The following is a 17,149-nucleotide window of genomic DNA, read 5'->3' on the forward strand; positions in this document are numbered from 1 at the left end:
AGTCAAGAGAATGCAAAGGCAGATGGCGAACTGCGCACAGAGAGGGGTGTGCCATTTTCAGCGCCGCGTTCGGCTTCGGTTGCCTTTGGCGAAAGCAGTGTTCGGTTGTCCATGGCTGCGGCAGACGGCGTTGAGAATAAAGGATTTTTTTATTTCGAAAAAAATTAATTTAAAACGTGGTCAAATGTAGGACACAGCACAACACTTTGCCCCATTCTTCTTTACCCCTTTTCCATATGAATATGTTATTGTATATACTCGCATGCTTGTATATTTATAAGTGCTGAGACTGTTAGTTTTATTAACAAGTTGAACACCCGCGTATTAAAGTAGTACAGCTGACCTAACGGTCATTTATAACGGCATCATAAATTGACGTCAATGAAAATTAGAATTCAATTAATCCATTTTTATGGGAATCTCATCTGAGAAAAGTTTCTTCTTAGTTAATTTGAGTCTTTCGATATACATATGTATATATAAATAAAATGTGGTCTGATATGTCAGACGCCTGGATATGAAGATGACACCACGGCGTATAAGTATCAGTTTAATCCCTGCGAGAGATTTTGAGGAAGCTTATACATGAATATTTTAATTTAAATAGCATAATATCGAGATGGTAATAGAGGTATATTAGAAGCTGTGATTTCTCAGCGAACATAAAAGGGACTTTAATATGACAAGTTCTCTACCGTTTTTCGGTTCACTTGCATAACGAAATGCAGAGCTCCTCAGCTCCGCTTTAATTCCCACTATCTACTGGAAAAAGATCTAATTTGAAATATGTTGGTGCCGTCAGGAGTCAAGTGCTTTTGTCATGTTACTTAAAACTGGGATTTGTTTTGCAGATCAAAGCTGAATTTGTGTCAAATCGAAATGAGAATTTCGCAGAACCGGCAACCCTTTCATAATGAAGCACTCAAGCGTGCGGCATGCAGCCGGCGCACAATGGGCTGCGCACACATGGAATTCTGCGTTGTTTTTCAATTTCATTTCCAAAGAGAAACAATGTCATTAAGGTGAAGGCTCCGTACATGCAAAGTAAAATAAAAACCCTCTGCATGGATTCAATGGGTTTCATTTTAAAATCGGGCACAAATATGTTTCGCTGTTGTTGGCCGCAGATGTTGTAATTGTTGCCGATGTTACTGCTGGTGGCAATTGCAATGGCTGCCTTCGCTTTAGGAGGAACAAGTTGCTGCGACACACGAAGGCAATTCCATTTGCGAGCAGTGCACACAATCGTGGGTCTGTGTATATGTGTGTGTTTGTGTGTTAAAGTGGCATGTGGCATGTGGCATGTCCTGGCAAGGGAGCTGCCGCAGTAAAGAACGCCTGTGTAGAATTATGTATAAAACACTTGTGCGGCATTAAAATAACATTTGCAGCTCAGAGTGGTGCAATTATTGCATTTGGTCTGAAGCCAGAAAACACATGAGTACCTGCTTAGATGAGTGTGTGTTTGCATATAAGTACACTATGGCAACATGTGTGGCAAGTGGAGCGCAATACTGCCAACAAGCCAACAATAGAGAAGTCTGTCTGGCGGGCGGCTGAGGGGGTGGGCGGGTGAGTGGCAGCATCTGGCATTTGCTTATCATAAAGACACATACACACCAATCTGGAGTGGCGCTTTAAGGCGCACACACCCACTTGCAAGAGCGAAATGGCAGCGCAGCTTTTGTCTCGTCTTGCCTTTTCGCAGCGCTGAAGCATTATCAGTCAGCAGCAGCAGACATGTGAGTTCATGCGAGAGCACTTCGTTGCGACCGAAATTCAGCAACATTAAAAGCGATCTGTTATGCGATACTCCATATTGCAGTTGGAAAAAGTCTTCAGAATTTATATGGCCCATTGTGCGCCTGCTACTTTCAGCAGGACAATGACTTGGCTTGTCTCGCGTCGTGAAAAAGTGTGCGGCACTTAAATGGCTGAGTAATCAAATCTCCATATAATTCCCGCTGACAGGCCCGCGGGCAGCCCGCTGGTATTTCTTACAGCGGGCTTGTATGTTCCTCATATAACTTTTGGCGTTCTTAAATTTCAGTTTTCTAAATAAATGTGGCAATTAAAACGGAAGAGAGCCACAACTAAAAAATGTTGCATAAAAAGTGTCCATGAAAGTAATTTTTTATTTATTTAACGGGCGTTTCGTTCCGCCTCGCTGACGCAATAGGAATTCGAGCGTGGAGTATAAATTGCAATCGCAAAAATGCGCCGTTTTATTGGGTCCATGCTCAATTAGGTTTTTGATGCGAAATATTCATATTGCCGTTTCACTCATTCGTTTTGCGCCAATTTCGTCGGCTGCGGCCGTTCAACGGTTTTATTTGCAAACATTAATATTTCAGTAGCGGGAATTCGGGAATTTTCAAATTTTCGAACTACAATTTCATCTTTTTTTTTGGACTTTTTCGATGCTTAACACAAAGGACCTGTCAGTTTCACCGAACAAACAGTTCTCACTTTTTTATCGCCGAATAAATATTAAATTACTATTCTACTGTGCAATGCCAAAGGAAATTAGTAGTTAAAGCAAATCAAAAAAGAATGCTCCAAATATTATATGCAAATTCAATGAAAATATGGCCGGTGATCAATGTTGCCAGAGAAAAAAAAATTCTGTGAAATGAAAATAAATGAAACTGTTGAATTTCCAAAATAAAGTAATCTAATCTGCAATTCATATTTTTGCTATTGAAATTTTTATTAAATTTGCTTTGTTTTGGCCAGCTTCCTAAGCATGCAGAGCTCGAACTTGTAAGCTCAATTGGAAACTGTTTGCCTTCGATGGCAGCAGGGCACTTGATCACATTTAGTTCTATCGGTTGTTTATGCGCATGTGAGGATGTTTGTATGCTCATATGCTCGAAAATATACGAACATGTGAGCACTCGAAAGCTCACAAATAAATTGCTTGGATTTTAAGAAGCAAAATGTTTGTATTGTTCCATATTCAATTAATTCTATTCAATCGTATCAACTCAATGATCTAAATAAATTCTCAATTCCTTCCAAGTGCAAGGCATTCGAATCGCTCGGAATGCTCGGATTATTATGGTGGGGAGTTTGCTCAATAGCTATCATATACAAATATTAAAAAAGGCTTTTCTCCCTTTAAAGGTGGATATGAGTGGAGTATGTTAGACTCAGTTATAACAGGGCGGACATTGGAATAGACTAATCAGTTTTAATATGTCAAAGTTTTTATCCATTTCCATATGAAATACAATTTTATTCATTATTTCGCTCAAGTCCATTGCAATTAAATTGTATTACTCATTCCCATCTCGATTACTCTTTAAAATCGAATTTAAAGTGCTCCCATATTAAAGCAGAAATTTATCAATCGTCGGTAAAAATGCGAGAATTCAATATGTGCCGAGTGCCATTTGTGCGTCGGCGGTTTGTAAGTGCTGACAGTTAAATGCACTTATCGATTCTTGCAAACGGTATTATGCTCCGGATTTGCATTGTTGTGCATTTTCACTTCATCGGCGACATCTCTATGGCTCTCGAAAGTTTTTGCGCATTTTGAGTGTGTCAAAGAACGCCATTCGCCATTCGCCATTGAGAAGTGATGTGAATGCAACTTTCACCGGCGTGTGTGCTTGGCTGGAAGTGTGGACTCACCTACATATGTAAATGCGCAGGTAACGCCTCCTTGGGCAAACAACTGCATGCCGTGTCATCGACGTGGCTTAGAATGTTGCTCAGCGGATTTTCCAATGTGATACTACAAACGAGAATTTATCGCAAAAATTGAATATTCAAAATGTGAATAAATTTTTTGGAACATATCGGCGCACACACACACACCAGCCCGCAGTTAGCAGTCAACAGCTCAATCGATCCACACACACCCAAGCTCATTCGGGCGAACTTGTAGTTGCAACACCTTTACATGGTTCAACAATTGGGGCTGTTCCACTTGAGGCTGAAGGCCCTCTTCCTCACTCGGCACGTAGTTTGAAGCGAGTGCTGCGGAAAAAGCGGGATTTACAACAAGCGCTTCGCCATTTCATAGAAACGAGAGATCGGCTGATAATATTACCGCAGTCCGTGAACTTCTAAGACGTTAACTGATTAGGGGAGAAAGTAGGTAAAGGTCGACTGTGTGGTGTATTGACTTCACACCTGATTCTATTTTCAATCGGCGTGTCCAAATTAGGGCACCCTTTGTTCCGCTGTTTAGTATTGCTTTCTAAACGTCAAGTGAAGGGAAGGGTTCGTTGTTTAGTCAATCGCTGCCTGCGAAGCATAAACATTTCAATTTTTCTCGCTTTTTATGCCAACAGTTGTCGCTCACTCTCCCCGCTGCAAATTTATGCACACTCGCACTTGCATTCACGTCGATGACACTCGAAAGTTAAACGTTTGATAGCATAAACACGAATATTTATTTCGATTTGTTCACAAAAAAAATGTTTTTGTAAAATTAAAAAGAAAGGAAACAGCGCTGAGTGAGTAGAAAATGAATATGCATGCGGAAGGATAAACGAGGCGTGTGAATTTCAATGCGGATCGATTGTTTCCACAACTGATGCCGCCATCGGTTTTTAGCATATTCCAATTAAAGCTATGCGGCCTTAAGTGCCCAGCATTAGTTAAATAACGGCATGTGCTTTAACTGGTTCCTTTTCACAACTGCAGTCTTAGAAGAATTCGAGCTCGGTATGTCAAGTGCAAGGGCGAGAATGTTCCGAAGACCGAGTCCACAGAAAGTGTTTACTGCCTTTGTAGTTTTCCTTACAAGTGTAGGTATCCAGGTATGCACACATTTCTATGTCTTAAATGTAATATCTAATGCGGATGGGTGCTCTTAAAGAGCGTGTCGGAAGAGGAAAGCGGGGCTGACTGCATAATTTCATTATTCTCAATTTTTCTCTTCCATACCCCAAAGGATTGTGTTTACATTTAATCCGAATGCCATAAACAACAGCTGCCAAGCGGCGGTGAAAGTGAAAGGTGGAAAATGTGGAAAGTGCGCAAGTGGATACTAGAGATGTTGCAAGGTTGCAGTACTCCGCTGGCTTAACCGCAGAACAATGCCGGATTGAAGTAAAAAATAATAATAAAGAGAAAATGAAAATGAAAATTAAGCATAAAAATGGTATAATAATAAGCATTAAAGGAAATGTGTGGTGACCGTGCAACATGCAACATGCAACGTGCTCCACTTTGCTTAAGCCACCCACCTTCAGGCTTGGAAGCGCACCTACATTGGCGAACAGTGAAAGCCGGTGCATTAGGGCGGAGCGAACTTTCGATACTCCATGGCGATCGTTTAGGTTTTTTAGATTCTGCACCTCGTGAGCTCACCGAGAGAGCAGGTGATGACAAAAATAACTGTAAAGGCCAATGATTGAGGGTTTTTATTTTTTTCATTTTCAAATAGGAATTCATTTGGACTGCGGTGGGGTCTGCTCCTTCCTAATGGCGGCGCGCTTATTTACATCTAAAGCAGGCCAAAGGCACATGCCAAACTGCAAAAATAATAATTCTTGTTATTGTTGTTCGTATTTCTTTCGTTTCGTATTTGCAAGCCAAGCAGTTGGTGGAGAGTGTACCTGTGCTGTGGCACGTTTTTCATGGATGTGTGCTTCGCAATTGTGCCACAAAGGCCGACCGACTGCTACAAGCTGCTGCTCTACAATATATAAAGTCGAGTAACCGCACTGCAACAATTAATTTTCTTGTTTTTGTTGCCGCTGTTTTTATACTTCTTGCAACAATGCAAATTTGCAGCATTTCCTGTGCCGCAATTTCTTTGCCGAGTAAGAGTTCGTGTGTGTGTGTGTGTGTGTGTGTGTGTGTGTGCGTCTAGTGGTGAGGTGAGTGCAGTGGCGAATGGCAAGCGAAAAAAGTGGGTGGCAAGAAAGTGCAAAATAAATTCATCACTCATTTTGTACTTGCCCCAAATGTTGCCAGCAACATAACCACTTGAAGCGTGTGGAAGAGAGCAGGGCGCCGAGTTTATGGCATACACGTGCAACATGGTCTTTGGCTTGGTGCAACAATGAACAATGAAGTACACGTAAAATGCACTCGCTTTTTATTGCTGTTATTGCTATTGTTGTTGTCGAGCACTTTTTACTTGGTGGTATATATGCGTGCGGCGAGTGATGTTGGTGCCGTTGATGGCCGGAAACAAGTAGTATTGCGCCGTTGAAAGCGATGTGGAAACGAATGAATGAAAATAAAAGCTGTCAAGGCTGCAGTCACACACATACACACACCTGCAAATGTAGTCGCAAGTGCACTCATACATAAACATACTTAAAATAACTTACACTCACATGCATATGGAGTGTGTTACGGTTCGAATTTTATGAGTTTTTAACTCTAGAGTCACATATGAGACATACCAGTAGAACGATAGGATCTGCATTACTTTCAGCCAAACTCTTTACAAATAATCTTACTATTTGCCAATCCAAACAGTGTTGAAAATGGTCGTTGATCCTCGAAATTAGAGCCCTTCTTGACATTCCGGTGAAGTAAAACTGGCTGTTATAGGAATTGTCAACCAAGCTCCACTTAACTACTTAACAAATCTTATGCAAATTTAAAAGTAAAAATAATAATAGTAATAAAAAAATAAAAACTCTCCCAAAACTTTTTGAATTGTTTTCCTTTCTGAATTGTTGCCAAAAAATATAAAAACCCAACGCCGCTCACATCAAGCGCACCTTAGTATATTTCATTCCAACAATCATGACTGCGTGGTGCCTTGCAACGCTCTAATGTCAAGTTGCCAAAAATGTACAATGTAAATAGTTATTTGGCCACTTCTGTTGCAGGAATCTTAAAGCTTGCAACAATAATAAATCTGCATCTTTGATTTGTAACATTTTTGATGCTAAGAACGTTCTTTGTGTGCTAAGTCTGTCACTGAAATACACATAAATAGTGCACCTTCTTACCCCAACTGGATGCTTGGCTCATGGTACCGTACATACTCCTATGTATTATATAAAATTTGGATTCATCAATACATAGAAACAGTGTAGAATGCATGCATTTCCACATTCAGGACACATACATACACACGTATAGATATGCATACTTGTATGTACACTCCGTTGATTGCTGTGGCTGATAATCCCTCTGTATCATTCTCAGGCACATGCGCTGCATCTCACCTGCACCGCTCTTAATGTGTGTACTCGCATACCATATAACGGTATGCAAACCCGCTTTAATTCTGATAACTCGCATGTTCGAACTGACAACACGCGTGCACACACACATGCATACTCTGTATATGTATATGTTTATGTATATGAAGAGTCGGTTTCGTGCTTAATCGAAAATCAATGCCCCAAAAGCTTACGAAGTCGAGGTAAACCAATGAACTTCGGATTTGTAACGGTGACAAAAGAATACCATATCAACTTGATTTATACAAAAATACATGTTAACACAACAGAAGTCGGTCAACATAACGGAATGTGTATATACAAAAAAACCGAAATACTTGTATGCTGGATGCAAAGGAAATAGCCGGCAGACAATGGCACACGCCTGCGGTCTATTAAAGCTGGACCGTTTTTGATGCACGCTCCTTTAAAAAACCTGTCTCTTGGAGTCCTAGTGTGTTGATTCTTTGAATGCTGAAACCTGTCTTATCCTCTGTAATAAAAAGAGACTAGAAAGGAATTGTGATCGAAATTTGTCACGAGCGGCTTTGAATGTTGCCAGGGTCTCCAAACTTCTTCTTTGTCTCGAGATCGATTCAATTTGGTTAATATTAACAAAAGGCATCACTCTGTCGCTTTATTCGAAAGCATCGCTTGCAGATAAAGTTGAGATTATTATATTGGGTTACAGTGTTTGTATTGTCTCAAAGAGAATCTTCTTTGAACGCGATACTAAACTCGTATACTAAAACAATCTGGGTCAAATTGATGAAGAGTCAATCCACAAATAAGGTAATCTCAACGATATGAACAACGATAATTTGGATTCATCAATCATCTACATTTGTCAAAACATAGCAGCTTCATTTAACTTTCAACCTCATCTTTAGGAAAATAGGAAAATACTGCTTCGCCCCATGGTCGATCGAACTGGCCCTCCCGCTTTCTCTATTATTGCTTTTATTTGTGCTTTGATACAAAATCCATAAAAGCCATATTTTCTGTATGCATTCAGCATAGCGAATCGCAATTTACCGTTGCGCCGTTAACATTGAACCTCATCACAGTGAATAAAGGATTTCCAACATGCATTGGAGAGTTCATGAAAGTATGGGGATACATGGTACAGCTAGGGTCACGTGGATAAACACGCATTTGCTCGCATATAAAAAACATTTAGCTCTACTTATTGTTTGCGTACACACTTGCATACATACATACACAAGGACACACATTCATATGTTCATATACACATAAGCTCGTGCGGTTGTATGCTTTCATAAACGCACTTGGCAATGTAGAAACAATAACGGCAGAGATTTGCGATGAAATCGTTCGCAAGGTCAGCTTAGATCAAGGCCTTTATTCGCTGTGAATTGCACTTTCACTTAATGAAACTTTCACGATTACTCGAGAGAATTGTGCTTTAAGCTGGGGAATCAATGTTGCGAAACAACGAAAATATTTAGTGATTGAACATCGTTCAGGTTTCATTTATTTATTGAACAATAAAATGGGAAAAATTTGCAATAACTCCTTTCATTGCAGTCAGTTTTTCCAATCCAGGAAATCGGTAAACAAATAACTAACGATAACTGATTTATAAAATAATTAGGTCCAAAGAAATAAAATTGGATCCCCATTGCCTTTTCGGCACTTGAGGAACTTGAGCTTTATCTAGCTGACAAATAGATTGATAAAGCTTGTGCATCGATAGTGAGAGACTCAATAACTTTAAAGGTCACATTTCACAACACAGCTGAAAATATTTGCCGTTATTATGTCAAAGGAGGCAGAAATTAAATGGGAGTTGCCTCAAGGGCCATGCAGTGACAAATTTTATTAAGAACTTATCCCATTTCGCAGTGGAAATGTCTGCAGATTCTCATATTTGTATGCCTGTGTGTGTGTGTTTGTGTGCGAATGTGTCGGAGAGTTCATAAACATTATTTTAAAAGAAAACATTTCATTTGACTGCATTCTGCCTATTAACGATGAGCACTTTTATCGCTTTAGTTTTTAAGAAGTCCAAAGTTTTCCTATGCGCCAGAGTACTCTGTTTTTAAGTCACACACAAAACCTTTCACAAAAATATATATTTGTGTGTGTGTGTATGTATGTATGTGTAATCACGCTTGTGTGCTCAGTGACGACTTGTTGAAAACTTTGTAGAATAAATGTTGCGCTCCGAGAAGAGAGACAAATTATAAAGTGGAAGAAATACTCTTCGCAAATGTTAGTCAATCCGACAGGACGATGGCGCCGGCGACGCCAAGTCATATCTAAAGCAAACAAGCACGCACACACACACACACACACACACACGCGCACGAGAGCCGATGTGTGTGAAGGATGAAGAGTGAAAAATGCTTAATCTGAAACAATGCATAAAGTTGAGAAGAATTTTTTCACTTAAATTTAACTTTAACGCGAAAAGTTTTGTGCTGAATCGTTCGCCTGCAATTGCGGAGCTCGCACAACAAAGCCACACGGCAGGTCGGAAAACGTCGAAGTGAACCCATAAAACCGAATAAGTATGCACGACTGAATGAAAAAATGAATTTGGAAAGAGGAAACGTCAAATATTATCATATGCTTTGAGCGCTGCCACACCCACCTATGTCCAAAGTGGGCGCGCGAGTAAAATGCAAGTTGGACCGTGTCACCGTCGCATTAAGACAAAAAGTGAAAATTGTGTCTATAAAAGTGACTGCGTTGCATTCAACTATATTAAAAATAACTACAATACTCAGCTAAATTGGTAAGGTGGTAAGGTAGATAGCTTTTTTGAGTGGTTGATAAGAACAAATCTCCGAAACATTTACCTAAACGTTTTTAAAAGCATTGTTGTTCATTATACATTTAATTTATCTCGATCTAATGCTCAGATAATAAACTTGTAAGTTGGAAAAAAAATTTATTTTCATCTCTACTTATTACCGAAATTTAAAAAAAAAAGAATAGATCTGGTTGCTTATAACACTTGCTTGTCATTCTGATGATTCATTGTAAATAATGGAAATGGATCAATAACTGCGACATAACCAAAGCTATTTGTGAGAACTTCTAAATAATATGGATTTAGTAGACGAGTGCTCATGTTAGTCACCAGAACTTAGTCCTACACTTAATTTTAAAAGGAGCTAATCAGTTCGAGGACTCAATTCTGTAATAATAACTCAGCAGTTCCATTAGCTCCAGCTTTTGTCCAAATATATGAAGTTTTGTGTCTTGATATCCTGTAGTAGTATCATTTGGGCCGCCAGCTATCAGAACAGACAGAGAAGAGAGCCCAGACAAGGAGGCGCTAAACTGATGATCATTTACAAGCGCAAGGAATGTAGCAACCCAGAGGTCTGGAACTGCATAGGCGGTCGTCTGAGTAGAAAGGGCGTAAGGCAAACGAAATGAAGCAGCAATTCACATACACTTAGCCACTTGACAGAAGGCTCAGTGACAAATAAAACTGCAAATCGCTTGAAAGCTCAAGACTTGAATAGAACAAGCATTGCCGGAATCGAGGAGCAAAGAAGAGAAGAATTACACACGCTCAGGCATACGCACATACTCACATTCGCACTTGCAGGAATGTGTGTGGCACAGAGGCTTTAATCCACCAGCTTTGGAAATAATGCAGACAACTGCAGACAATGTGTCCTTGCCATTCCGTACGAATTCCGATTCGTTTTTTTGGTTTTTTTGGTTTTGAAGGCTGTAGGCAACTTCGCGTCTTTGTTTCTTTACTTTCACACATCCATAAAAACCTTTGAATATATGTATGTGTCTGTGTGAGTTTATACTAGAGTGCATGGCTGTTGTTGCGCATTCCCCAAGACTGCGTGCGTGAGTGTATGTATGGGTGTATAATCGTCCTGCAGTGAAGCATCACACTCGTGAGGAAATATATCATTTTACAACCGCAACTTCAAGTCTGAAATCTAACCAGTTCGCAAAACATCAGACCTACACCAATTATAGAACGATTCTCTATTCAGTTTGTTTAACTTCAAGGTGAGTTCGAGTTGAGACATTGGAAATTATAGTTCTTATTTCGGCTGTTATGTCCACTGAATGTTATTAATTTTCAAATATTTTCTGTGTTATTTAGAACATAGACACGACTTTTACTTAATTAAGAGGTGGTTTCTGCACATTATATTTCTCAGTTTTGAAACAAAGGCTGAAGCTGATATATTCCCGACCGAAATCTAACAAATATAAAAAAGGTGGCTAGTTGGCTACTAGTCTTAAAGTAGTTTTTGGCTGGTTGCTGTGCCTGCGGGGCGGTTAGCTGCGATTGCCTTCGCAATTCTTTCGAAATAAGAAGACAGCCACGCTGCTGTTATTCCATTTAAAGTCAACTTGGCGGTTGTATTCGCTATTTCCTTTCATTATCATGTTTTCACCATTCTTGGCTTTATCTGCGAGTGTTTTGTCGCCAGCAACACTCCATTGCGAAAATATCCGTCTGCAATTAAAGTCACATCAAGTCGCATGTCCGGACATTTGACGTCACTCGCAGACATGTGTGTTGAAATTAAATGCAGTTTTTGTGAAAATCGCTTTATTGTTATTTTTACAAACACACCATGGACATACTGTTTAAATGAAAATATTATTACAACTATAAAAAATGCAGAATGAATAAAAAATGTGCATTATGCTGTCGTACTTCTCATTTTTAAATTTACTACATTCATAATACCTTTCAGAATCAATGTATGTTTTGAAAATTAAAAAAAAAAATTGAAAAATACGAATAAGCTCAAGCGAAGCTCAAGGTTGGCAACTCTGTCACCGTTAAATCAGTGCCACAAGTGCGAACAGTGTACGCCCATTCCCCAGCGGCACACACATGTAGAGAGGTCTTGTTGCAATTTGTTGTTTGGCTGTGTGTTCTGCATGTCCCTTTGAGATGCTCAGAGCGTGAGCATACATCACCCGAAAGAGTTGTCAACCCACTCTAATGCACACACACACACATGTGTATGCCCGTGCGTGTGGGTAAGACGCTTACATCCTTCCATTCTCGTAATGCCTATTTGCCGTTCTCACATATGGCCAAAGGAACATTTGCGTCTGCAACTCGTTCAATTGTCGCTTACGAATTGTAATACCGTTGTACAATTTGTCAATGGAGACGCACTCGCACAAACATGTGTGAATGCATATAACATATGCCCCAACTCTCTTAGGTATAGTCTGCATGCAACTCTGGGCGAAAATGTGGACCGAGTGTATATGAATATATTTAGGCATTTCTCCAAAAAATATAAAAACATATTTATTTCCATATGCAAATTCGCCCACCCGCCTTCACTTGTGCTGTCCTGTGTTGTTTTCACTTCCGCATCTGGTCTGTCTTGATTTCTTTGCAGCTTGTCTCCGTGTGGCCTTAAATGTCCGCTCTGACTTTGAGTGATGTTTTAAATTATTCGCTTTGAGATGGTCGGCCGCTGTCGTGCTGTGAGGCGTTGATTCAAGCACTTCTTTAACGCCATTAAAATTTAATATTCTAATAAAGTTGCATGTGTAATCTTAGTTATTACGAAAGATCCATTTGTTGTTGTGGCAATTTGCGGACAACTAGAGGACAACTTGTCAGGATTTCCGGAAATTCATTTAGTTTGTATGTTTCTAAATATTTCATTTGCTTCTTATCGTTCCAGGCTACTTTTGGCACATCACAGACTTGCACTTGGACACATTCTACTCAACACAAGGCGACGTTATGCACAGTGAGTAAAAGAAATTCGTGCTCCTTCAAATTACTCTTATTACTCAAATTTATTACTACCAGCATGGAACGCTATGGTATTTTATTTACATTTTGTTTTAAGTAATCTCTCTATTCCTACAAGTAATGGCAAGTGTTGCATAGATACCGGTCTCCAGAAGAGTTCATTTCATTTTAAAGGAGAACAATTTTTTGGCCGAGATTTGAGAGCGATTCTCCGATTATTTCGATCACTTTTCGACACCTTATTTTTTTCGATTTATCCCGCAAAATCCACTCGGATGACTCGGATGGATGTCGAGTCAGAACCGGGGCGAACAGTCGGAACCATGTTCCACACTGCATCACAAATTGAAGCAAAAATTCGTAACTGTTTTTGGTCGAATATAAGCTCGCGCGGCATCCAATTTTCATTCATTTCATATACTCATCTCTACCCCATCTATTTGAAGAACCGTTAGATATACAAAGATATAGTATACACCAAATTAAAGGGAACAATTTTACAATCAATAATTGTCCTAAAAATTAAAATTATTATCTTGAGGAAATCTTGAAAAACAAACCGAAATATAAAGAAAAAATATGGCAGGAGGTGAACGATAATTGTGTTGCACACTGTATGCACTCGCTTTGACACTCCCTGGTAGAAGAATTGTGACATTTCTATGTTTGTTTTTAATATGAAATGCTCCGTTGAACTTGCCATTTAAACTTCATTCAAAGTCAAGCCATCTACTTAACTGGCCGTTTCCGGGAATGCAGACACCTTTCGCTTTCATTTCATTTCGGCACCGAAGTGTCCTGCATGTTTCTGCCGTCCATTTGCTTGCGCAAATTGTTATTGTTTCAATCAAATTAAAATTTTATTTCTATTGCGAATTCCACAAAGCACTTTGCTCTTTTCATTTCCTCCTTTCTCTTTGATTTCATTTTCCGCCCTCCTATTCTCTCACACGGATTCGCTCCAATTGACTCGACCGGTGTCGGTTTATTTGTAATAGTCTTTAGTATTTCGGGTATTTGTTATTGTTGGCTTTCTTTTATTTTGGCTATTTGGTTGTGGCCCGAGCTCTACGTGCTGATTTGAGGTGTTCTTTCTGGCTAAGGTAGAAGGAAGACCGGCCCGGAAGCGTATGCGGACACGGTGAGCCCACCAAAGCTGTGCTGGCTATTAGGACAATGAATGAGCGGTCACATAGCCCTCGGCAGTGTCAGCAAAAACTGTCTGTTGTTCGTGCCTTCAACTTTCCAATTTCATTTTGTGGCTGAAGCGGAATTTTCTATGCTTTTTAGTGCTTTTAATTTTATTAAATCTACTTTTTTAATCTGATTGAGGAAATGCCACAGCATTGTACGACTTTTTTGGCTCACCTAGACGGCTTACGCGAAGACTTCGTTAGTTTCAGTTTCAGTTCTTTTGCGTTTGTAATGTCAACTAAAGCGTTTTGTTTGCTTTGCTTTTGTGCAGCGAAAACCTTCCGCAGAATTCTAAAACGATATTTTCTATTTACGCTTTTTCAGGTTGCTGGCGCATCGACGGTCAATCGCCAAGTAGTCCCATTCGCTCTCCCGGCCGTTTTGGCGATTACTTCTGCGATAGTCCTTGGAGTCTAATTGAGTCGGCAGCGAAGGCGATGAAGACACGGCAGGGCGACAATGTCGAGTTCGTCCTGTGGACAGGGTAAGTAGTGAGCGTTGGTTTAATAAGGGTAGGAGGCGGTGAGTTAGGTATTATTATAATGGATACTTGTTGTCGGGGGCTCTGTGCAGATAGAGAAATTGTGTAATTTGCTTAGTTGTAATTTTCTACTTTTTCAGTTCCTTATTCGAGTTCCATAATGCCACTTTAAGGTTTTGTGGCGACAGAATGCGAAGCTAGTGTACTACATGCAAGTGTGGCAAGTGATTATTAAGAAAATTATACTCACCTGACCTGAGAGAGGGCAAGTTTTATGGCGAAAGAACACCAATGGATTAGAGAAGAAAACACAAGCAAACAGTCGATACCAACAACACAAATTTCCACTGAAAAGTATTTTCTCTCATATAAAGCTGAGTCCTCCCATTTATACGAAGAGTACCTCCCCCTCGACATAGATTTTAACATGAAAATATTGCCGTAAAAATTTAAGAAAAATCAAGAAAAGAGGATTTATTACAGAAAGTACGTAAGTCGGCTTTCACTGGCACTGTTGCTGGGCAGAAAGGGTTACAACATAATTTATACTTTTACGGAAATCATATCTAATTAAAACACTCCCAAGTGATACATTAAAACAAACTTTTGCACACATACATTGCTTATTCCGAGCAAACATAAAATATTTTTTTCATTAACTACAGCGGATGGTATCAGGGAAGCCAAGGCGCTAGCATAGGCGGTGAATTCACGCTCAAACGAAACCGGATAACCAGCGGCATGAAAATTGAGTGCGAAGGTAGGAAGAAGGACATAAAACATGCCGGAGCGCAAAAATAATTAAGATAACAAGAGTTTTATGATTCATAAAAAGCACAGTTTTACTCTTACTAACGACCGACCGCCAAGGTGGCCAGCCTAGACGCCACAGCGGAACTTTGCGTCAGGTGATTCATAAAAATTATTAACGTGTCCAGTCGGGCATGCACACTCATCTGGGGCGAAAGCACTAAACAGCATGGCCGGCTACCCAAGCGCTCGGAATATCAACATCTGCTCTCGCTTGATATACAAATATACAAAATTAAGACTCCAATATTTAATATTTATAATTTTTTCTGAGTTTTGAATTTTTAATTGAATTTAAGGTAGTTTATACCATTTCCCAAACAATAAGCGCCCAGGGATCTTCATGTTATTATATCTAAACGGATTAGACTAAAGCAACCTTTATTTTGTTACTTATATATTAAACTAATCTTCTAGACTATACTTCTGGGAAGACTGTGAAACTAACAGTTTCTTGAGGAGTATCTTCGGGTCTTTGGGTGATTAGATCATTGTCGTTTAGAAACATCGTTTACCAGGCAAAGCGAGCTCTTCGCATTGTTATGACACATTTCTCTTTGATCATAATGCTATTCATTTTGAAAATATCCGAGCGCCTAGTAACTCTTGTAGTTGGAGAGCTGCATAAATTAATGCATCACAATCGAAGCCATATTTGGAAAGAACGAACTCATGCAAATCTAATAAAAATAAGCTTTGAAATTGTAGATATACATACGAGTCGGATTAGATATGTACGCAAATATATATATGCTATGTGTATGTAGACATGTGTGTGTATATTTTGCTGAGATTGATGTAACCTATACAGTAGCAATTTGTTGGTCTTTTGCAGTAATGTCGACTAACCGGGATTGATTTGTACATTGCCTTGGTATTTCGTCATGCCAACAGCAATAGCATTAGCAACAATCACATGCCATGCATGGTACGAGTAATCTAATAAGATAATGTTTGTTATTTGTCAGACTTAAGCATTAGTAAGTGCCAATGCAATTACAATGACAAATGTCGAGTGGATGGGTACTTGATGGGCGCACATAAAACACAATAACCGGATGCGAGTGGCGAGTGTATGTGCGAGAGAGAGAGAGAGAGACAACAATGCTCCAACTAAAGGCCGATCAATAATTGCATGGCAAACACGTTAGTTATAGATCTCTAGAACATACTTAAATTCCCCAAATTTCCGAAATCTCTCTGCCTCCAATGAGAATTTAAATTTTTGATTCTTCCTATAATCGGCATCGAATGGCAAATGGCAGACGTCTAATCGTATGTCGACCGCTTGTTAATGTCTGTCACATTGCTGTTATGCTTTGTCATTGATTTTTGCCACTTTAATGAGCTCATGTGTGTAGGTCGTTCGCCTCCGCGGCGAGTCAACGGTTCAATCGCTCACGCATTCGTTGCTTCCCCCGGGCATCCAGCACAAGCACTGGCCTTATGGGCCCTCCCACAGCGGTTCCGTCCGTCGCCGCCGAACATGCTATTTTGCTATACTTAATGACTGATTAATTTGCTCATTTTATTCCACTTTTCTTCGCCGATTGTGAACATGTTGTTTTTGCCACTTGCTGCTAATAGGACATTTGCCTCTGGGTGACATTAATTGGCTTCCCAAGTATTTATGTGTAAGATCCACTCGGCGTAATCCTATTTTCAATTGAAAGACTAATAGGCAAACAGAGCGTGCGCCGACTGAGAGGCGGATGGCTGGAGGATAAGACCTGCTCCACACACGCACGGAAGCCGCTACCACCGTCACCCGAGCGC

General features: G+C 39.8%; 1 protein-coding gene across 1 annotated transcript in view; it reads left to right on the forward strand.

The window, feature by feature from the left end:
- LOC105212950 (uncharacterized) overlaps positions 1 to 17,149 on the forward strand; it is a 125,825-nt gene that overhangs the window by 75,573 nt on the left and 33,103 nt on the right. Inside the window, exons 3-4 of the mRNA XM_011185354.3 lie at positions 12,815 to 12,883; positions 14,407 to 14,566. Of these exons, the coding sequence (XP_011183656.2) occupies positions 12,815 to 12,883; positions 14,407 to 14,566 (229 nt within the window). The remainder of the gene's footprint in view (positions 1 to 12,814; positions 12,884 to 14,406; positions 14,567 to 17,149) is intronic.

This window comes from Zeugodacus cucurbitae, chromosome 4 (assembly GCF_028554725.1).
Source record: "Zeugodacus cucurbitae isolate PBARC_wt_2022May chromosome 4, idZeuCucr1.2, whole genome shotgun sequence".
Lineage (NCBI taxonomy): Eukaryota > Metazoa > Arthropoda > Insecta > Diptera > Tephritidae > Zeugodacus > Zeugodacus cucurbitae.